This window comes from Petromyzon marinus, chromosome 1 (assembly GCF_048934315.1).
Source record: "Petromyzon marinus isolate PM22_M1 ecotype Great Lakes invasive population chromosome 1, UKy_Petmar_22M1.pri1.0, whole genome shotgun sequence".
In the NCBI taxonomy this organism is placed as follows: Eukaryota; Metazoa; Chordata; class Hyperoartia; order Petromyzontiformes; family Petromyzontidae; genus Petromyzon; species Petromyzon marinus.
Window position 1 is genome coordinate 13022935 of NC_133667.1, and position 23827 is coordinate 13046761.

Sequence of the window (23827 nt, forward strand, 5' to 3'; positions counted from 1 at the left end):
CACATCGCGCATCTAAAATTATCCCTGATTATGACAATAAAAACAGCTGTAAGTTGAGATGGAGAACACCAACGCAAAGGTGATGAACGGGCAGGCAACCCGGGGCTGTGCGAGGGGACAGCCCCATCCAGCCCTTACCCCCCCCAACTCCCTCCGCACTAAATCCTGAGCGCGGCACTGCCGCACCGGCGTCATCCATGACTCCACCACGCGACGACCAACACCATCCACTCCTTCACCACCACCACCACCGAAGCCTAGTTGGTCACTGACACGCTTCGCACCCCACAAAAACGGTTTACACCTTAAATTTTGATTTAAAGCTTTCGTGACTGCAGTGATTCATATTCTTGGTTCTTTCGGTAAAGTCACGTTGAAGGGAAACAATAAAATAATAAAATATGTATAAAACAATAAAATTCTCACGACGTTTCGACTGCAACACAAGCAGTCATCATCAGGTGTGAAAAACAACGGCAAGAACATTTGAAAGAAGTGGCGGTTTGTATTTATTTATTTTTAAACGTTAGCACCACGGATAGCGATTTGACAGTTTGTTTAGATGGACGAGTCCATCTATGTTCGGAAAAGAGGAGGGGGGAGACGAAAAATTAACGTAGGCTGCGAGTGTGGAGTGTGTGTGTAAGTGGAGCGGTGGTGTAGCGGTGAGCGCGCTGCGCTATGAACTCGGCGTCCCGAGTTCGATTCCCACGTACGGCCAACACCAGTGACGATTATATCTGAACCGGGTCCTGGGCCTCCCCTAGGCCGGCTCGGCCTCTCCCCTAGGCCGGCTCGGCCTAGGGGAGAGCCGACCTTTATAGGTGCTAACAGCACTCGCCCCAACAGTCTGTTAAGGCTACACAGGGGATCTTTGTTGTTCGAGGTAGTTGAATACATATTGTGCTTTCGATGGCTCGTTGTGCGAGTTGCCATTGTTGGTCATTGTAGCTTGTTTGATGTCACTCGCAATCGCACATGTTGCCATGTAGTAACTGTCCATAAATCGCTTGGTTATACAGATCGGGCCACCCTATATCTATAGTAAATTAATTTCATGTTTCGGTTTTGGGTCCCGGCACCGGATGGAATCCTCTGCACGTCCGATTAGCACGGTTGGCTCCGTATGATGCAAAAGAAGTTAAACGTACATACAATTGCGATGAATTTGAGAGTGTTGGTGACCAACCATGAAAACAAGGTTGAACATCGAGTACTAAAACACTGCTTTATGTACGTCCATGAAACCCTACGTGTTTATGTCCCCCCCTGCTCTTGTGTGCATATTATACTGTGTATATATTTATTAATTCTTGCATACTCTATTGCGTACGTATACATTTGTTTTTGCATATTGATTTGCGTTTGTATAGGTATGTGTATGCATGTACTGTACACAGTAAAACCTTGGATTGCGAGCATAATTCGTTCCGGAAACGTGTTTTGTAATCCAAAGCACTCGTATATCAAAGCACTCGTACATCAGTTGTGATCACGTGACGCTCGGCAGTACAAAGCGTATACGTACTACTCGTATTGCAAGACCTCGCTCGTTTATCAAATTAATATTTATTTTAAAAATGTGCTCGTCTTGCAAAACACTCACAGACCAAGTTACTCGCAATCCAAGGTTTTACTGTATTTTTGTAATTACTCGCGTGACGTTTGCGCGCGTGCATTTATTGTGTACTACATTATATTTACTAATTTGTGCGTTGTATGTGTTTTGTGTGTGTGTCTTCAGCCCTGAGCTGTCCACTGCTGCAACGAAGGCCTTCCCAAGTTGCTGTAATCTTTCGGTAAAGTCACATAGGTATAAAACGAATTAAATCACGACGTTTCGGGCGCAACGCAAGCGGTCCGTCATCGTGTTGGGACAACCACAGCAAGAAACAAATTGCTGAAGCGGAACTCTCTGCAACTCCGATTCGCCCACTTCAGCAGTTTGTTTCTTCCTGTTGGTTGTCCCACCTGATGACGGGCCGCTTGTGCTGCGCCCTAAACGTCGTGATTTAATCTATTTTATTTTCAACCCACGTGACTTTACCCAAAGAACCAAAGACTATGGATCCCCTGCAGTCACGAAAACTTCAAATCTAGATTGCTGTAATCTCTCCGGGTTCTGCAAATGCAGCGACCGATCGACTGAGCGCCTGCGAACGGGGCTGATTTCATCGCCCTGTCTCCGTTCCGTACAGACTCTCCCCGGTGCTTTCTCTGCCCTCACTGCCATCCTCTCATTATTCTTGCCTATGTATGCCCGAATATCGAGCAAAGTGTCTCCTCTCCAAGGGAAATTGCCTGGTCAAAAAGCCCGCTGACCTGAACAGTTTATGTGATGTTTCCTTAACCCTGCCCGTGCTTTCTGGGAGAAAAACTAAATTTTTCTCGAGACAAACGCTTTTGGGAAAGTGTGAGAGAGTCCACGTATGTGCACGGTTTTTCGTCCTTGTTTTTGCAGCATTTAATAATTTCATTTCTTCTCTCGTCAATTTTTGTTCTAAGTTTAAGAATAGTTTCTCTATGTAACCTGTCTTTTCCATTTAGGATGTGTGAATGTGAGGAATTCTGACTTCTGCATTCAAAGATTTTCATTACTTTGGCACCATTATTTCTCCCGAAATGGTATTTTTTAAATGCCTTAAATGTTGATTTTGTAGCTGAATTTCTGAATCACGGGTTGCATTAATTATGTGGTGCAAGGAGACTCAGATTATTCATTTACAACTTGCACATTGTTATATCTGAAGGGAAAACAGGGACGGCATTTTTATTTCAATTAAAAAAATATACTTACATTTTCTGCATCTTAATTTCTATCTTTTATGTTTACTATTGCATTGGCAGTGATGTGCAAATAACAAAAGCTCAACACGAATCGTCATTAACACTGCCCTAAAAAAAATGTCTGTTTTGGGCAATGTCCATCCCATCTTTATCTCGGCGATGTAAAAGGGCCATTCCCCCCAAAAGTGTCAACCATGATGATCACAGCATCGTTCTCATCTTGAGCTGATTTTGGATTCAACGTTTCTCACTTCCATCGATCAATTTCCAGGTTCTGCCGAGCCGGTTTCCAAATTCTCGACCAGTGAATTCGCCAAGTTGTTTTAAACCAAAGGAACACATTTAAGCATCATTCTGCATTTACCAGCATAAAAAAAATCACGTATATATGTAAAAGCATCATCTTGTTATTTATGCCGAAGGTGTTCAAACCCACCCCTAATTGGGTCTGCGAGAAAACCTGACGTTGTTTCCTGGGAAATGCAACTTCTGCATTTCCCCCCATAGGCTCAGGCCCGTGACACTACATAGTCCGTTGGGAATCCCAGCGGTGGTAAGCATTGTACATAGTTTGTGATCGTTGTCCGTTTGTGTGTTGTCAGCATGCCCCCCCCCCCTCCTAACAGTGGTCTCATGTCACTAGCATCTAATCTTCTGCTGCTGCAACAGCAAAACTGTACATGTGTTTAAAAAAATATTGTTCAATAGGACTGACTTTTGTCATCTGTGGCAGCAGTATGTATTTTTTTTGGTCTGAAGTACATTTGATGAATTAATGTTTTTTCGAATAATAATTTTGAGCTAAGTAAATGCACTGCAAATTTGTCATAAGTAACCAGAACTTTTCTTGGTGGGTTACAGGCAGTGGCACACAATGGAGACCCATATTTTTGTTTAACTGGCGTGAATTAATCGCACTGGTTGTGCTGAAAATTCATAATTTGCAGCTTCCCTAATGCGCATCCTCTGTTGAGGTTTCACTTTCCAAACCGTTCAAGGTTTTGCAAAACGGCTCTATTCGGCTGGTGGTCCCAATGGTGGGATGTGCTTAGAAAATTCTATGGACACCTCTGTTACAATGGACAGAATTCATTACTGTTTTTTTCTGCTAGAATTAGTTGGTACAACGATTTATCCGTGGTGCTTCCACCTGCACCCATGCTCGTTTGCCCTTTCCCCCCACCCCTCGCCGAATTAAACGTTCTCTTGTTGTCTTCTTTCATAGAAGCCAACTTTCAGTTACCAACCAGTGGTGTTTTTCCTTCCTTGGAATAACTAATGCTGACCCTTCATGAACCCCTCTTTCTTTTACATCAGGGCCAATAAAATGTTTGTCTGGTGTGTCATGGAGCTCGGTTTTAAGGCCTTTTTAAAATATAAAATAAAGAATATTTTAACGTGGAAACAATGGAGTTATGTTTTGATTTAAAGCTTTCGTGACTGCAGGGATTCATATTCTTGGTTCTTTCGGTAAAGTCACGTAGAAGGGAAACAATAAAATAATAAAAATATAAAACAATAAAATTATCACGACGTTTCGACTGCAACACAAGCAATCATCATCAGGTGTGAAAACCACAACAAGAAATTTTTTAAAAAGTGGCGGTTTTTTAACGTTAGCACCAAGGAGAGCGAGATGACAGTTTATTCAGATGGACGAGTCCATCTATGTTCGGAAAAGAGGAGGGGGGAGACGAAAATAATGGATGCGGTCTGAAAGCCAGCGTAAGCGTGATCAATTAAGTCCCAAAATGGTTTATCAAATCCTTCCAATGATTGCTAAGCCAGAATCCATCTTCTCGGTTGAATTGTCTGTGTTTGTATATGTGGATAGCCTCATGAACGAATCTCTCATGGTAGCCAGATGGCTTGCAAAGAACCTCTGTCTAGGAGAAGTCAATGTCATGTGAACCTACTGAATTATAAGTGATCTGCCACGGCCGAGGTGTTGGTCCTACCGTGTTTCAGGTCTGCTTTGTGTTCACGAATGCGGTCCGAGACATGCCGTTTGGTTTCTCCAATGTAACTACTACCACAGAGGCAACTTAGTTTGTAGACACCAGGGTACTGTGTGTCCGGAATCACATCTTTTACAGACGCAACCAGATCACGGATTTTATGTAATGTGTTGAATCGGATCTGGATCTTGTGTTTATTTAAGATTTTGGAGAACTTTTTTGTGAATCCTACAATGTAGGGTAAAGTGATGGTTTTGAAAGGCTCCTCAAGAGGGTCCTTCTTCATGGTTGGAGTGATAGCTTTGCAGATTGTGTCATCGGAATAACCATTAGCCTTAAGAGCTTGGTGTACGTGCTTGAGTTCATTATTTTATTGTTTCCCTTCTACGCGACTTTACCGAAAGAACCAAGAAAAATGGAGTTATGATTATATATGCTGTTACACAAAAATTATCCACAGCAACGCATGAGTTTGTGTATCGCTTTGATTTTGTGCATTGAACGGGGTCCCATTTTTATTTGGAATGCTCTTAGCTAATAACATCCGGTAATTCAGCAGCATTTGTTTAAACCAGCCTAACTGCTAATGAGACCCACAATATTTAAACTGGTCCAGTTTGCTTGCTTTAACAAATGCTGCTTGATAATATTTTTCTGGATAACTAATAGGCTGATCGACTAAAACGCGTTTTACTTGGGAACACAATTGAGTTAATCCTGCTTTATCCACAATGCTCCATGGAAATGCATAAAAAAATTATAGACAACACTATTAAAACTTCCACCTTTACCTGTGTCTAATGGTCATACTTGTTGCTCATCTATAATATGCGTTAAACGTGTTGGCTCATCGGTGGCCAAACTGATTTGCGAGCCCTGTGCAACTCGATAGAGGCTCTGTCCAATGTTTTACTTTTCAACACGATGCACCTTTTATTTGAAGCGGGGAAAACAACATCTGAAGCAAGTGGAAGCGACCTGAAGGTCTGGCCACACACGTTGCAGCTATACGGCTTCTCGTCCGTGTGCTTGCGCAGGTGTGTGTGTGTCTTGAGGTCACACGGCTGCAAGAGCCCGCGACCAAACAGCTGGCAACGCTGAAGGCCGTATTTGGAAGTGCCTGACTTAAGACTGGAAACGGGAAGACTTATTCACAATTTGGGCAAATCGCCCGATGAAGCCGGTTGTAATCGCCATTGAAACATCGTACTAAAGTTGTAAATGTCCGTTTACTCTTCGACATCGGTGTGCTGAAGTAAAATTCATTGGTACGTTTTGTGTATGTAACGTCTTAATTGGCTGTGGTGGTGGTGGTGGGTTAACAGCACTGATATTTGCGTGATCTAACCCAAAAAAAACTTTTGAGAATAATATTGATCGCGAAAACCTACATATTAAACAGATTATATAGGGGGTTTTTTATCGCTCAATGTTGGTATCAGGTTGTGGCCAGAATGAATGAGTAAGTGTAATGCAACAGCCCTTTGTAAATTGTACATGTGGAGCTGTTTCCTGCCCGTGTACAACCGAAAATAATTCGGGTCGTCTTGGAGAATATAAAATATCAAAATAAATAAGCACACCATATACTTTCGTGACTGCAGTAATTGCTGCAGTCACGAAAGCTTCGAATCAAGTATGAACCACCTCTACGGGGAGGTATGAGGTCTGTGTCTTTGTGTTGCCTCTGCTTGTGCGTCTGCCTTTGTGTCTTGGCTTGGATTTGTGTCTCTGTGCTGTCTCTGCCTGTGTGTGGGCCTTGGTGTTTCCGAGTGTGTGCTGCCTTTGCTCCATGCATACCTCCTGCTAATTTGTCCCATTGTCTCTCAGCCTTACCTTCTCTGCTTATTTAAGGCGACTTCACTCTGTGCTTGTCTCTGCGCTGGTTCGCTCTACTTGGATGTGTATGTGTGTGTGTGTGCGGTCTGTATTTTAAATTTCATACTTAACTTGCAATTTAGCATTCTTTGAAATAGCGTAATCAACCAGACTATGCGTTAATTGTTTTGACCGACCGTCTGTGTTGCTTTATATGGTTTCCAAATTTTGCTAAACCCTGTTTGTTTTGGTGTGCTTCTCTCTCTGTCCCCTGTTGTATCTGTGTTAGTTCCCCCCTACTTGGGTGTCTGTATATACACCCGCAATCTGCGGCTGCGTGGCGAACCCCCTCATCCAGCAGTGGAATAACAAGACGGCATGCGATTTTTGACCCCCACCCCCATAGTCACACGGCGTCACAAAAAGTCAGACCCCCCCTCTCTCAAATATGACGTCACAAAGCTCTGCCCCCCCCCCCCAAAAAATAAATAAAACATGCTTCAAATCGCTTTAAACTATTGTCATTGTAGTGCGTATTTAATGTGGCGCTGCACTCTGATGTTGTAGGAGAAAACATTTATTAAAAAGTCTATTTAATAAAGTAGAACGTGTTGTCTATATTTATTTGAAGTTGCGCATTTTGACGTGACGTCACATTTCTCTTGGTTCTTTCGGTAAAGTCACCACGTAGAAGGGAAACAATAAAATAGTAAAAATATAAAACAATAAAATTCTCACGACGTTTCGACTGCAACACAAGCAGCAATCATCATCAGGTGTGAAACCACAACAAGAAAATTTGAAAAAAGTGGCGGTTATTACAATTTTATTGTGGTTATCACATCTGATGATAATTGCTTGTGTTGCAGTCGAAACGCCGTGATAATTTAATTGTTTTATATTTTTATTATTTTATTGTTTCCCTTCAACGTGACTTTACCGAAAGAACCAATAATATGAATCCCTGCAGTCACGAAAGCTTTAAATAAAAATTTAAGAGGCGTTACAACTTTGTGGGCATCGCTCACGGGCGTCACGCGATGCCAAACATCCATTGGGTACGGGGGGGGGCAAAGTGGGGTGAAGTTAATGAAATAACTATTCCTGCTCTTTATACTACTGTACTGTAATGAGAACTACATCGTGGCTGATGGTAACAGCTGTACTATACTGTACTGCAGCTCGAATCGGCACCTCCGATTAGCACAGCTGTCTACGTGCGGTGCGAAAGAAGTCCAACATACTGTACACAACACGTGTTGTGTAATACACGTGTATTACACAACACGTGTTGTGTAATACACGTGTTGTGTAATACACAACACGTGTATTACACACCACGTGTTGTGTGTAATACACAACACGTGTATTGACCCCCCACGAACGCCCACGTGACACTCCGCGCACCGGATGCCGTGACGTCGCTACTGACGTCACTATCCGGATGCGATTAACATAGCGCTAAACTTCGAGGCGGCACGCGGCTCGAGCTACGGCTCTTGCCACGAGGACTCTGTTTTGAATGTTCAATAGTGCGAGTACGAGTTTGCCGACGAGAGATTTATCCACGGTAAGTGATGGTAATGGTGTTGAGGACGGTACATTGATCTTTGTCGTGGTCGTGTTGATTGCAGTTGGTTGCTGGTGGCAGTGGGGAGATCTGCTCTTTGCTCGTGTTGAGTGTTGCAAGTGATAGTTACGTGAAGATTGTAATTGTAGTGATAGGGGTGATGGTTTAGTTGCTTTCTGGTGGTGATTGTGGTGATGTCAGAGACAATTTCCGTGGTGGTGCTAGTGATACTAATGGCGATTGTCGTTTAGGTAGATGTTGTTGGTGATGGTTGCGAAAGGGCTCAATAAGCTATTAAGCTTCATGTCATGGGTAGTGATTTCCAGGTGGTGTAAATTCCACATTCCTATGGCGAGGCCCATATTTAAATATACGGACAACTAATTGATTAACACAAAGTGGCACTTAATTTTTTCACGAACTCTTCAAGGATGAAAGGTTCTCAATCTTTAAACGGGGATTTGAACTCCCTATTGAAGACAGTTCTGGGAGAGTGCCACACCTGCTGGAGAGATCTCCCTTGCTGCTCTAAGCTTGGTCGAATGAAGGGTGCTAAAGGAGGTTATTTAGGTTTTAATGCTATCTTTGTGCTGTGTTCCAGAACGATCTTTTGGAGATGGATCAACTCGATGTTCAGTCTGCAATTGTGCAGCAGGTCAGTAACACTCTTGACAGCAAACTCTTATAAGCAGACTGCACAATACAGAGACGAGCTCACTTCTTTTTTTATCGTAGAGTAGTCGTGGACTACGTGTTTCACTGCCATTCTAGAATAGAACGATTACCATTGACCAATAAGCTCAACACACAGTGCAGGCTTTCAGGTCACTTCACCACCAAATGGGTTTATTACTAGTTCAACTGACAGCAAAGAATCAAAGTTCCACCCCCACCCCACATCGTGTAAGCTCTATAGACTTTTGGGGCAAGTGCTGTTAGTAAACGCCTATTATAACTAGTACCACAACGAGCCGTTTTACCTAACGGTACAGACACGCTTACACACGGCAAACTCACGACACAGTCAAGGCAATTTCTTGTCAGCTCAGTTCGCAGTAAGGGACTCTAGTACTCGTGAACCAACCAGGAGACACACGAGCTTATTACACAGCACACGTATTGGCAGGTGCTCTACTTGGACTTTATGAATGCGTTCAGGTTCGTGACCTGTAACCAGTTTCATAAAATACCTTTAACAATTCACCCTTTTGCCATATTTGTGTAAATTAGAAATCAATGTATAATGCAGTTGAAGATGTTTAATGGAATTGGCCACAAACCTGGGAATATGGGCACCGTTTAATATTCACAAAGTGTCAGATTATTTGACATCATCGAGGTGCAATATACTATTATTCGTGAATCTCTATGTCTTGGATGCTGCTTGGTGTAGTGGTTTCCACACCAGAGGTCGCTGCTTTAATCTCCGAGCATGGCAGTTCAATGGGGCAAGTTTCTTAAATACCACCCAACACTATACAGTAAATGGGTTCACCGCAGCTCGTCGATCATGCATAGTGAGGTAAAGCGTTGACCTTTTCCAATATATGAGGCCATCACGGAGGTGCAGGCCAAAAAATACTCTCTAGGGTAATCCTCTGAGAGCTTTGTGCGATTTAGGCCCTTCCACAAGCACTCTCTCAGTGGGTGTTTGTGTGTGTACCACTTTGTCTCTGTATATATGTCCATGTCTGTGTGCTTGCCCGCATGTTCACGCGTGCCTCTCTGTGCGCATCTCTGTGACAAAAACAGGCAACTCCATCGGATGAAGTCGTCTTCCCAGTGGCAGGGATGAGCTGCACACCACAAGGTTTTTACTCCACTTTATTCAGCATCATTCACCACATGAATTACTGCCACACTCCTCTATAACAAACACACATCATATCTATCTAGAAGACCGATCCCTAAATGGCTTTACAAATCCGTTAAGAGCACACATACAAGAGGCCCAAATCGAGTCTCTTTGTTAAGTGTAACATGATGTGCTTGATTCATTTGTGATCGTAATTACGTGTGTTGCACACGTGTATATGTGCATGAATGACCATGTGTGTCTTTGGGCATGTGTGCGTGTGCAGAAGTCTTGGACAAATTCAAAGACAGAATGACAGAGCAGGAACGTCAAGAAATATTGTGTTTCAATGAAGTTTTTTATTTCAAGATTCGTTCGGAACGAAATGGCCCTTCCAATGATGGCTACGATGACATCGACGGCCACTACATTCCGGTAAGACTCTCCAATATGGGCCATGTTCATTGCAACTAAATCATGCATTCCACTATAAACCACAACATCCCTTACACGCACGTGTATACCTAATAAGTTGCTAATGATTTTCTGTGTGAAGAACACTGAAACGTTAAGCTACTCAACGTCCTAGTTTTGGACATTTTCAGAAAGGCTCTCCTGGTGCCACAAAGCAACTACAAAAAAATGTGGATTTTATCTCGATTAAAATATTCTGGCCTATTGCTCAACTATTGATACGATCTAAAGGTGGGGCTACCTGAGTAGTGGGTGGGGTTGGCATAGCCTAGAATGGGCCTATGAGTATAGTATGCAGGGCATACAGAGTGAGGCCACTCACTGTGTGGGTGGAATGTGGGAATTGAATGAACATGGCTATGTAAAAGTGACACCTGTGATCTTGAGTTTTAAATCTAGATTTAACAGTGCATCGCTCCAGTGGCTTCCTAATATCGGAAGGAAGAGCATTCCAGACGGCCGCAGAAGTGCACTCAAAGCGCGCAATGTGGTGACTATCTTTATCATCATAAATACAGATGAAGGACATTCTATAACCCACACTTTTCATAGAATGATTTAGTGGTTTCCAGTGTGAGGCAAAGATGTATTTGGCAGAGACATCAGGGAAAGCTCAGACATATTCATGAGTTTCGATTTAAAGCTTTCGTGACTGCAAGGATTCATCTTCTTTGGTTCTTTCGGTAAAGTCAAGTAGAATGAGAATAAAATAATAAAATAATAAAATAAAATACCACAATAAAATTCTCACGACGTTTCGGCCACAGCACAAGTGGCCTTCTTCAGGTGAAAGGAACAAACCTGTCGGGACGACAGAGCTTCAATGAACGTTGTTAAGATTCGTAGCGTCTTTTAAGCTGAAGAAGGCCACTTGTGTTGTGGCCGAAACGTCGTGAGAATTTTATTGTGTTATTTTATTTTATTATTTTATTCTCATTCTACGTGACTTTACCGAAAGAACCAAAGAAGATGTTCATGAGTGTGGGAATGTCAGACCAGTGACTAAGAAATGAGAACTTGAATGAGCCGTGTGTTTAGACTGAGTAATGTTTGAGCACTCAGAGACGGCCCTGCTTGAGTACTGAACACTTGTGTAATCTTGTTCTAGATCACGGGTGAACACCTGGTGTACCGCTTCCAAGTACTGAATGTACTTGGGAAGGGGTCCTTTGGGCAGGTGCTCCGATGCCTGGACCACAAGACGAAAAGAGAAGTGGCCATCAAGTTGCTAGAGTACACTGCTAGGTAAGTTTGAACAAAGACATGAACCACATTAAAAAAATATATCTGAATTTGTGAAGATAACCATAACTTAAAAAAATCAATTTAAAAGTTTATTTTGTTTAACCTCATGAGAACTGAAGAGACCAGGATAAGTCTCATTTGCAAGAGTGACCTGGAGCATTAGTCTGCCAGTAGGGGGACAATGATTGCACAATACAAATTGAGGAATTTGTGGTGTAGGTTTCCATATTGGCAAACATTGTACCCAGTTCAAAGCACACAGTGGCATACTCTTGCAAATAACGTCAGGTGTTCTTTAGCATCCATCGAAGCAGACAGCATGCATTATTATAGTTATACACCCGCAGTATTAATCAGGGCGGCTGCTTGATTCGAACCTTGAACCTCTTCAACGAGTGGCGAACGTGCGACTGCCAGGTCATGTATCCATCTCCATCAGAAGCTGTTTCTGTATGAGTTTATAATTTCATAAATGTCTTCAAACACCATCAAAATGATGTTTGATTTGTCATGAAGAGGCAATATGTAATTTTTTAAGGTTACTGCCACGTGAACGTGGAGTTCACACCACTGACCAACAACGGGGATGAGTGCTGCCCTTTTGCCCATTATATTATATTCTTCTATATTGCAACATGTTCAGGCACTAAATACCAATGCCAAGGAGGTCTGCTAGCCACGAGGGGTCTTCAGGAAAGATTTTTTTTTTCAACTTTTGCAATTCCGCATTAAAGGAGCACAGACCACAGTGCTTCACAACATCGTCCACAGTTTCGGTTGGAGGAGCAGGACACTTTATACCTTACTCGCTTAACATAGCTCAAAAACCACAGTGATCACAATCCAGTGGTGCAACATTTTCACCGCACTGAGATGGGATGTGGTAACCCCTTTCGGGTAACGACCATCGACAACTTCCCAACCGATTGGTGCAGCCTCCCCAGTTGGCCGCTGATCACGTCGACCGGGCAGGGACGACGTTGACGTTGACCGGGATGAAGCGCTCACAGCCATGACTCTGGAGCTCTGTTGACCGCGCCATCCCATGTGCGTGATAATGCATAAAAATATGCAAGACTTAAGAGTGGGGTGAGACTCACCGATGCATTCCCTCCACAGAAACGACCTTCAGAAATGCAGAAGGGAGGCGCATATCATGAATGCGTTGCAGTCCAAGGACAATGAAAATAACTACATTATTAGATTTATCGGACATCTTATGTTCAGAAAGCATCCCGGCTTCGTTATGGAGCTCATGACGTAAGTAAAAAAATCACATCTGTGCGCCAACATCGTGTTTATCTCAAGCATTTTTTTAAAACGTGCAGGTAACATTTGATGAAATTCAGATTAAAAAAAATGTTGTTTGACCAGGTGAGAACTCAAGAGACCAGGATGAGTCTCATTTTCAACAGTGACCTGGGGCATTAGATTGCCAGTAGGGGGGCGATGATTCCTAAGTTGTACAACGGCAATAAATTAATTTTTCGGGTAATTTTCGAATTTTTAACATCGGCTGTGAGACAGACGCGGTGTGTGGTATTATTACAGCTGCATTAATCAGGGAGCCTGCTGGATTCGAACCATGAACCTCGACGAAAGGCGGGGATCATGCTGCCATTAGGCCATGTCACCACCCATCGGATTGTACCAGCCCTTTCATGTTAAGGCTTTATTGATAGTTTTTAAAATATGAAAGGGACACGGGTGTCTCCTTAACGTGGCACGTAACTGTTTATGATGCAACGATGCTCTCCCACCTTACTTAATACATATGAGCTGAGTGGTTACCACCATTTTACATTGTACAGCACATTAAAACATAGCACTTCATAATAATTACAAATACAGTAAACGATGTTTCTCGTTATCTGTAAACAACATTGTTACCTACCGCAACGTCCTGTCTCATCCATTACCTTTATCATGAAACCAGATGCAACAGCAAATTCTCATAACGAGCCCTATGAGCTAGGCGATGGTGGTGCCCGCCTGTAATCCAGCACTGCTGAGGCGAGGGTTTGGTGGGTCACACACATTTTGCGAAACTCCCTACCGTGGGCGTCGAGGTGCCCATACCCTGGCTTGTCGGTAGAGAGCAGTACAACAAAAGTGTAGACTACCTGTTACACCTGTACGGGATACAGTATTGCCCCCTCGCAAGTGTGGGTTTTTGTCTGGGTGCTCCGGTTTCTTCCAACATGTAAACGCTCAAAATTTTTTTTTATAAAATACCTTAATATGTACAAGACCGCAGAGCTTAGGCATCTGTTGGCGCCTGCTCATGACTTTGGTTGACTTGCTGTTTGTGGTTCCTCGTACGTCTGAGAATTGTTCTCTTCATATTACAGTGAAGTGATTACTGTGCATGTTATAAGTTGATGTTATTATATTTCTCAAACCCAATATGCAGGTCATGTTTCATCATCATTCCCCTGGGAGAAATTTGAATTTGGTTTTACATGATAAAACTCCTAATCTATTGTAAAGCATAATTCCTCCAGTTCATGAAGCGATCCTAAGCATTGACCAAGATAGTCGAAGGTGGACTAACCATTGACGATATCTTGTCTTGCAGCATCGACCTCTTTGATCAATTCCAGGACAACTTCACGATCTTTGCACCGTCAAGAATCAGGCTCTATGCAAGATCCATGTTGAGGGCCCTTGCAAAACTTAAGAAGGAGGCCATCATTTATGGCGACCTGAAGATGGTAAGTAAATACAAAAGCATACTGCCGTTATTCATGGATATGTGTTGCCTTGAGGCAACTGTGGAAAAATAAGACCTATACTCTTTGGTTCTAGTCGGTAAAGTCACGTGACTTTACCGAATAGAACCAAAGAGTATGGATCCTTGCAGTCACGAAAGCTTCAAATCTAAAATAAGACCTCTCTCGTAACTCAAAAAATTGAAAACCAAACAGCCTGCACCTCATACCGCATTGCACAACAATAATGCTATTGTTTTGCTAAATGTATAAAAAGTAATCGACACTTGTTTCAATCTAGGACATTGTCTAATCTCTTCTTGCTCGAGAATACACTCTGCAGTTCATTTGAAGAGATTCTAATTTACATTGGTCACAATCACAACACTCAAAAGCGATAATTACAATTGGCAATGTTAGACAAGTTTCTGACACGAGGAAAAGGAGATAAGCACCTGTAACTTATCCTAACGAGGGGGACAGGTCGGCTAAATAGAGAGTGATTCAAGTAGTACAGTTTGTAGAACACGAACAGATAATCCGCGCTGTGTTCCGTCCTCCTGAGAAGTGAGCGACTCGACGTCACAAGACCACAGCTCAATCTCTCAGCATGGAGTCTTCCCAAATCTCAATTATGGTAGCAGCCACTTATCATGTCGAATAACATTTAACATTATGTTCTTTAACATTTAACAAGAAGCATCTGCCCCAAAACATCTTTAATATTTAACAAGAAACATCTGCCCCAAAACATCTTTAATGCCTCCTAAACTTCCCACAGTCCCTGATAACACTGCATAAACGAAACAATGTGTACTTATATAGTTATTAATAATAAATACATATTTAATATGGAATTATATTGACATGCAAATTAGGCAAATCAAATTTTACTGACAATAAACATATGAAAACAACTATTAATCAGGAATATAACCTCTGCAGTAACGCCGATTCTGTTCACCAAATTAAGTGAATATTAAATGGCTGCTACAACGTGGCCATTTTGTGCATTCGCAATGAACCGCACAATGTAACACAATAACACCAATTCTAGATTTGAAGCTTTCGTGACTGCAAGGATCCATACTCTTTGGTTCTATTCGGTAAAGTCACGTAAAAGTATAAAACAACAAAAAATAATTAAAACAATAAAAAATTCACGACGTTTCGGCCACAACACAAGTGGCCTTCATCAGGTGAAGGGACCAGCGCTGTCCTCGAGACAGTCTGGTCCCTTCACCTGATGAAGGCCACTTGTGTTGTGGCCAAAACGTCGTGATTTTTTTATTTTTTGTTGTTTTATACTTTTACGTGACTTTACCGAATAGAACCAACGAGTACAATAACACCAAAATGTTATCAACTTTCACAAAAAAGCTACTTCTATTTTCATCACCAAAACGCTTTAATCATCTTTCAACTCCGTTATATCTTCATTGGTTCTTTCGGTAAAGTCACGTAGAATGAGAATGAAATAATAAATTGATAAAATAAAATAACACAATAAAATTCTCACGACGTTTCGGCCACAACACAAGCGGCCTTCATCAGGTGAAGGGACGAGACTGTCTGGAGGACAGCGCTGGAGCGAACACAGCCAAGCTCAGACCGCGACCTTTAAGCTGTGTGAGAAGAAACAGAGCGCCTTGACAAAGGAATTAGCATAGAATTTAGCATTGCAATAGCTGAGTGATTAGCTTGTGACTGGTCACAGAAATGGCTATGTTAAAGTCAAAGCCTACACATCCACAGAGGTACCTAGTACAAATCAAACAGGAGAATTTAGCATTGAAATAACTGAGGGATTAGCTTGTGACTGGTCATAGAAGGCACTCTGTTTCTTCTCACACAGCTTAAAGGTCGCGGTCTGAGCTTGGCTGTGTTCGCTCCAGCGCTGTCCTCCAGACAGTCTCGTCCCTTCACCTGATGAAGGCCGCTTGTGTTGTGGCTGAAACGTCGTGATAATTTTATTGTGTTATTTTATTTTATCAATTTATTATTTTATTCTCATTCTACGTGACTTTACCGAAAGAACCCAAAAAAGATAAATGCTTGCAGTCACGAAAGCTTTAAATTCGTTATATCTATTGATTCGAGTTGGATTGATCAAAATAAACAAGTTAATAAAATGACTAACCACGAGGCCGTCGCCATCTTATTATTAGATTTCCCGCGCAAAAACTGAAAATTAACAAAAACAACTGGAAAAAATAATTGAACATCTTCACACCTGCAATAGTGACGAGGCACACCCTCCACCTCACAACACCGCAGCTAAATATCTCTGTTAATAGGGATTGAGCACCAGTGTTATTAATTTTCTAGACCCAAGTATTTTGAATATAGAAATCAACTTTGATATCATAATCTTAATTGTGAATATCTTCATTACCACCAATAAGTCAGTCAAACGTCAATTAACATTACCGAGTTCCTGTCATTCGATTAACATTAAAGTAATATGATTGTAACAGTTACATATTATATTCTTAGTTTTTTCGGTAAAGTCACGTTGAAGAGAAACAACAAAATAATAAAATATATGAAAATATATTATATATTTTATTATTTTGTTGTTTCTCTTCAACGTATAAAATTATATTTTATATATATTTTATTATTTTGTTGTTTCTCTTCAACGTGACTTTACCGAAAAAACTAAGAATATGAATTACTGCAGTCACGAAAGCTTTAAATAAAAAAAAAGTTACATATTATTGGAGCTAATGTAAACTCTACAGTGCACGTGGGGCTCGGGGTCTTATCCCTAGTCATCATTGCCTTCTCATATAATGACGAAAATGTACCCGTCTCTCCGTAGCAATTAGCAGAGTGCACAATTATACGTGTTGATTAATCAGAGGTGAGTTCACGCCGGCCATCCATGCCATGAGCACTTTTGAACCTTAACCACTTTTATCCCCTGTTATTTTTCCTAGGAAAACATCATGGTCAAAGACCACGCAACCGGCAACATCAGGATCATTGATTTTGGCGCGAGCATCAAAATGACGAAACCAAGTGAGTAGTTTTGCTTGTGTTTTTTCGTGTGAGGGTGTGTGTGTCTGTGCGTCTTTGTGAATCTTTGTGAATATACGAGTGGGGAGCGCTAGTGCAGCGGTTAGCGCGGTGCAGCGGTTAGCGCTACGCACCCGGCCGCCCCGAGTTCGATTCCCGCTCACGGCCGACACCAGTGACGATTATCTGAACCGGTCCTGGGACTCCCCGAGGTCGACTCAGCCCCAAATGAGCGCCTCGTGCGGTGTGTAAACATCGCCACTAGGGAGACAAAAACAGCCTGGCGTGCTGCTGGCCCCCCACCACCTCGTGTGCCGTGCCGGCCTTCATAGGTGCTCGCTAACAGCACTTGCCCCAACAGTCTGTCAAGGCTATACGGGGGATCTTTGTCTTATATGTGTGTTGGCACAGAGGGGGCATAGTTGGTGCATATGCCAGTCATCTCAGTTCGTCAACCCATGGCACCTAGATATCTTTCGTGATATGTCAGTGAGACTTCGACATTTCACGTGGCCTCAAAGTGCACCTGGCCTGGCACAGGTCCCGTGGTGACGTCACTGCTGCTTAGTGGCGAATGGCGCCTGTTATTCGTATGTGTGTGCGTTTGGAAACGTGGCATGGTGAGCAGCTTTACAATGCACTACAATCTTAGTGACTCAGTTATTATTCTCAGCCATAGAGACCCTATCAGGTCATACAGGCCTTAATAGGTGTTTGCAAACAACGTTTTTACCAAATGTCAAAGCGTCTCTTGGAGTGCCGCTCACACTTTTCCATTTCTGAGCCAGTTTTAGAAAGGTCCACATTCATCTGCTGGATAGAATGACCAATTTTACCATCCTACAAAATGTAAATATTTTAATCTGTGTGCACTCAAAAATCTAAGTGGACAAATAACGTGCATGACCTTCTCGCTCAATCGGTGCTGTCCATGTGTGTGTGGTGCGCAGTTTTCGGATGTTTCGGAACGTGGAAATACATGGCTCCAGAGATGTTCCTGGGCCTCCAACTCACCTGCGCAGTGGACATGTGGTCCCTGGGCTGCGTAATTGCTGAGCTCTCTTCTGGCTACCCTCTCTTACAGACCACAGGAGATTATATTGCCCAAATGATCACGGTACCTGAAATATGCCAAAATATAATCTCATTATTTATGAATTTGAATTGCAACCAACAGCAGAGCCCATGGCTTAGTTTTAGCTGAGCCGGCTCACAATGCTAACGCCGAGTGATGGTCCATTAGTCGCTAACAACCATATAGGAGACTGCCGTGGATTGCAATCTGTGGAGCAATTATACTTTTGGCCTCATTCCATGGGAACAAATGTTGCTCTGCTGCCAGTATGTACATAGAGAATAGACATATCTTTAATGTGACCAGACACTAGTTGGACACGTATGATGTGATTTGGCCTTGTTGATAATCATCACTCAGAGCGACAGACTATTACCCTTTCCATTCTTCGGGTTCATTGTTCATCCCTGAGGTTCATGAAGTAACTTTAATGGGCAATATTTGTTCATTAAGTACCCAATAATTAAAATATATGGTAATGTTGTAAAAGCATGTGCAGTCCTTGTGAATAAACGTTTCAGTTTTAGAGACATTTACATTTGAGGAAGTCTACTGTATGCATGTTTACGATACACACATTCCAATGACCTAACCCATGTATATTAATTTCACTGTGACCTGTGCACAGATTTTTGGTCTCCCACCAAGGTCCATGATTGATGCTGCGACCGACATGGACATTTACACCGGTGAGTGGAGGGGAGGTTGCTACTTCTGTTGTCACAATTATCCAGGCAAGCATTGCCGTAATGTACTTTGTTCGTAATCCTCGGAAACCCGTTTCACTCATTTTCTCTCCAACACAGACAAGACAGGGTGCCACAGGGTGAACGGCAGGAAGGTCGTTCCAAGCACCACCTCTCTTAAGGAAAAGCTTCGGACTACGAACAGAGAGTTAATCGATTTTGTTCAAGGATGCCTTGAGTAAGATATACCTGTACTGTCTACATATGATCTTAATTCATCATTATTTTCGTGTTCACCATCAGCACTCTCGTAAACAGAGTGCACATTACTAGGAGTGATGTTTACTGACAGGGAGTGGCTTTGTGTCATAACAGGGCAATATTTCATGCCTTGTGCCTTCTTGTATTCGTTTGCATAATGAAGGTAAATAATTGCATGTGCCACACCTCCACCCCATTATTCGAAGAAATTTAGACAGTAAATGAACCCTGACGATTCACCGTTTATATCTTGGCAGGTGGGATCCCGCTCGCCGGCTCACGCCTGAGGAAGCTTTGAACCACAGGTGGCTTCAGGACGACACCAAGGGCGAAAGCCATGCTAGTCACAATGAACAGGATGCTGTGGACGCATCGATTAAAATGGACGAGATCATGGAGGTGGATCGTGTGAGCCAATGCGAGCAGAGATGGACGAATGATTCTGGGTCAGATCTCGATGAAGATTTTGTGTCAGCCAAGAGCCAATCGTGAGTCTCCACGTGCACGTTGCATCTTGAAGAATATTTGTGTTGGTTAGGTTCTTATGAAGTGACTTTGATGTTTCTCCCTGCTCAATGCTTTCTCTCTGCATGCAGCTCTCTTTGAGACGTTGCTCTTTCTCCTCTGCAGTCTGGAACTGTCCTTCCCCAGCCATATTCATTGTCGACTTCATGCTCTTGTTCAACTCTAGGCTCCAGATCTTCCTCTTCTCCTCTGCCTATAACTCTAGAAAAGAATCAGAATATTTATTTATACTGGAGGAATTTGATGAGCTATGAAGCTCTTTTTCACGGATGTCCAGTATGATGTCCAGCAGTACTGGACATCATTCTAACATTGGTTTTCATTTATAGATTGGCCCCTGCCATGGGAATGTGGAATTCCCACCACTCTGCTTGCTCGTTTGAGTGTGAAAATGCTTTGGCTTTTCTTATCTTCAGAAGGGTTTGGGGTAGTGATAGGTGTAGGGGCAGTGATCTACTTGACATCTGTAAAAAAAAAGAGCTTTATAGGTCATAATATTCCTATAGTCTAAATAAATATTCTGATTCTGAACATATTCTGATAGGGGTAGACCTGGTTGTGGCTGGGGGCAGGGCCAGGGAGTAGCAGTAGGATAAATAATGGAATTGTATTGCAGTAGGAAAGTTTCTGCACAAATAAAGAAAGGCAGACAGAGGCATAACAGTGGCCCGTGCAACTCTCTTTCAGCTCGAACGCCAGTTTCTACACTGCCCTGGAATACCAACGCAGCCATCAAGCGACCAGTGAAGCTGTCGCCAACACCGGAGCGAAGGCATCGAGGGGGCCTGGGCGGAGATTTGCCCGTGTGCGGCAGCGACTCCGGACATTTCTTAGATTTGTCCGGAAGCATTGCTGCTGCAATGCGGAAGAATAAAGGCCCCATCGTTGGCGCACCCCACCACTCCAGTACAGTGGAGGTAAGGGTTTGGTGGGTCGCTCCCTTTCCGTGGGCACCCGTATCCTGGCTTGCCAGGAGAAGGCAGCACAACAAAAATGTGGACTCCACCTGTTCCGTCTGGATGGGATTGAGTGGTTTTCGCCTCGCATGCATGGGGGTTTTTTTTCCGGATCCCCAGTTTCCTCCGACATTTAAAGCCACTCATTATTTGTCCTGATAACACCTTGACGTATAGAGGACCTCAGAGCTTGGATAATTGTGGTTCTGTGGTTTCTCGCGTTGTGAGAGTGAGCGAGCACTGTGCACGTTAAAAGGTAAAAAAAGTATTATATCTCGGCTTTCACGACCAATGTTAGATTCATTATTCGTTACTTTTGGGTCAGATCGTCGAGGTATCTGACAATTTTCAGCTTTTCCCTCTACTGACAGCCAATCAAACGATGTTGTCACGTGGCAAAAATGGCAATTTATTTGTTTTCCAGGAAACCGGAATGTTGAAAAGCAAGCATTAAATAATGTTATGTAAGAGATTACATTCAAAAATAAGTGTTAACAATAACTCAGCTCTTATTTTGAGATCTTTAACAGAAGCTCAGCTCTCGCGTAATGCATGCAAATCTTTCAGCTAAAGTACAATCAACAAGATAAATGTTCAATTTCAGAAAATACCAAAGATCTGTATTGGAAAAGAAAAGGATTATTTTGTCTAAGAGTTCTGTTTTGGTGTAAGCTATTTATTTCATAATAATCAGAATCTTTCATTAACATAGCTTAAACATACATGATCATCCCGAGGAAATGTATGTGAACATTACGTCACCGCAAAATATCTTTCCCACCAATTTTACATGGAGAAGATAAATCCAAATTTGTATTGCACTGCATCCAGCTGGCTGCTTCTCTCGTTGGTGTTCCACTCCCTTGTCGCACGATGTCATGCAGCATCTTGAGACACGACTGGAGACCTGCTGCTGTGTGTCTTGAGTGCTCTGTCCCTTGATGACCCCAATGCTTCCCCTGGGTTTGTGCCCGGAACAGGTAACGTCACCGGGGGATGTCGACACCTGGAATGGAAGAGGCAGAGACACCAGACCCCAAGACATCCTGCAACCCCCCACCACCCCACCTGCACACACCCCACACACACACCCCACCCACCCACACACACCCCATCCACAACACACACCTCACACAGACATACCCCACACACCCACACACAGACCACCCACCCACTACCCACCCACAACACACACCACACACACATACACCCCACGCATAAACACACCCAACGCATGAACACACCCCATCCACACAACCCACCCACCCACCACCCACCCACAACACACACCACACACACCTCACACACATACACCGCACACATACACACACCCAACGCATGAACACACCCCACCCACACACCATCCACCTACACACATCACGCACCCACCACCTATGCACACACACACCACCCAGCCATCACCCACTAAGAACACACCACACACACAAACACCCCCCCCCCCCCTCCTTTCTCTTGACTCACTGTTAATGAAATAGCTAAGGATGTTTTTTTAACTCGTATATAATAATAACTGTAAATATATTAGTTTAGTTTTACTGTGTATTGAATTTAGAGGAAGGCCGTCTCACCGTGAAAGTATTAATGCAGAAGATTTAAATGTGCAATACGTTTTACTTTCATGCAAGTTTGTTTTTAACTCGTATATAATAATAACTGTAAATATATTAGTTTAGTTTCATCGTGTATTGAATTTAGAGGAAGGCCGTCTCACCATGAAAGTATTAATGCAGAAGATTTAAATGTGCAATACGTTGTACTTTCATGCAAGTTTGTTTTTAACTCGTATATAATAACTGTAAATATATATTAGTTTAGTTTCATCGTGTATTGAATTTAGAGGAAGGCCGTCTCACCGTGAACGTATTAATGCAGAAGATTTAAATGTCCAATACGTTTTACTTTCATGCAAGTTTGCAAACAAGCCTCGTGTTCAGTATTTTGTAAATACAAATTTTTCATTTGTAGCAATGTTTCTTGGCATTTATGGTTTTGTTGGAACGTTTATTAATATTGTTTTACTTGCTTGCACCACACACACATACACCCCACGCATACACACACTATTCACACACCGTGCACACCCCACGCACACACACAAACCATGCTTGCACCCCACGCACACATGCACCCCACACATATACACACCACACACACACCACGCACACATACACCCCACACACACACCCCATGCATACACCACACACACACACCCCACGCACACATACACCCCACACATACACACCATGCTCACACACCATGCTCACACCCCACACACACATCCCATGCACAAACTACACACACACCCCACGCACACCTACACCCCACACACACACCATATGCACACACCACACATACAGCCCACACATACACACACCATGCACACACACCATGCATTCACCCCATGCACGCACCCCGACTAGCGCTTAGGTCAACTAGAACACACAAACCGAACCTCTCCACCTGGGTTTTCATCCCGGCAAACCGAGCGAGTGACCTGGCCATGGGTTTCCCATGTGAGAGAGAATTGGCAAAGTTCGGTGTGAGATGTTGACTCCCGGACCCTGTGGTAAAACATGGGTGAGTTTGACGCGAGACCACCTCCGGGAGAATCCGGGTAGAATATGATGGTGCACCCAGATACACGAGCACTCAAGGGGGGTAAGTTGGAAAAGGCAGGGAGTGTTGGAATGCAATAATACTGTTTTCCTGAGACAGATAGTGCGAGTGGAAGAATGACGAGTGTGGTCTTGGGTGCATCATCAACACATCGCGCATCTAAAATTATCCCTGATTATGATAATAAAAACAGCTGTAAGTGTATCAAAGTGTGGCATTGGCATTGTGTGCATGTTGAGTAGCGTGGAGAGGGTAGGCTCGAGAATAAGCGCGGCAGGCAGAGGCCATGCGCAAGATTAATTTCCCTG

General features: G+C 43.0%; 1 protein-coding gene and 1 long non-coding RNA gene across 2 annotated transcripts; both read left to right on the plus strand.

Moving 5' to 3' along the window:
* The first annotated feature begins 8360 nt into the window (after positions 1–8360).
* Positions 8361–11759, plus strand: LOC142930187 (uncharacterized). The gene is made up of 3 exons (XR_012946249.1): positions 8361–8788; positions 9886–10363; positions 11511–11759. It is a non-coding gene; the product is annotated as an uncharacterized LOC142930187 (long non-coding RNA).
* A 2-nt stretch (positions 11760–11761) lies between these two features.
* On the plus strand, positions 11762–22867 carry LOC142905299 (dual specificity tyrosine-phosphorylation-regulated kinase 2-like). The gene is made up of 9 exons (XM_076069970.1): positions 11762–12907; positions 14226–14361; positions 17301–17382; positions 18330–18496; positions 19083–19143; positions 19261–19378; positions 19659–19889; positions 20614–20843; positions 21863–22867. The coding sequence occupies exons 1-8, from the start codon at positions 12750–12752 to the stop codon at positions 20798–20800; spliced, it is 1140 nt and encodes a 379-aa protein (XP_075926085.1). The 5' UTR covers positions 11762–12749; the 3' UTR covers positions 20801–20843; positions 21863–22867.
* The last annotated feature ends 960 nt before the right edge of the window (positions 22868–23827 follow it).

What these genes read in the sequence shown, in the direction of transcription:
- LOC142905299 (XM_076069970.1), top strand. Translation starts at nt 12,750, where the DNA reads ATGCATTCCCTCCACAGAAACGACCTTCAGAAATGCAGAAGGGAGGCG. An exon ending in TTCGTTATGGAGCTCATGAC is followed by an intron (nt 12,908 to 14,225) that starts GTAAGTAAAAAA and finishes CTTGTCTTGCAG; the next exon opens with CATCGACCTCTTTGATCAAT. An exon ending in ATATTGCCCAAATGATCACG is followed by an intron (nt 18,497 to 19,082) that starts GTACCTGAAATA and finishes ACCTGTGCACAG; the next exon opens with ATTTTTGGTCTCCCACCAAG.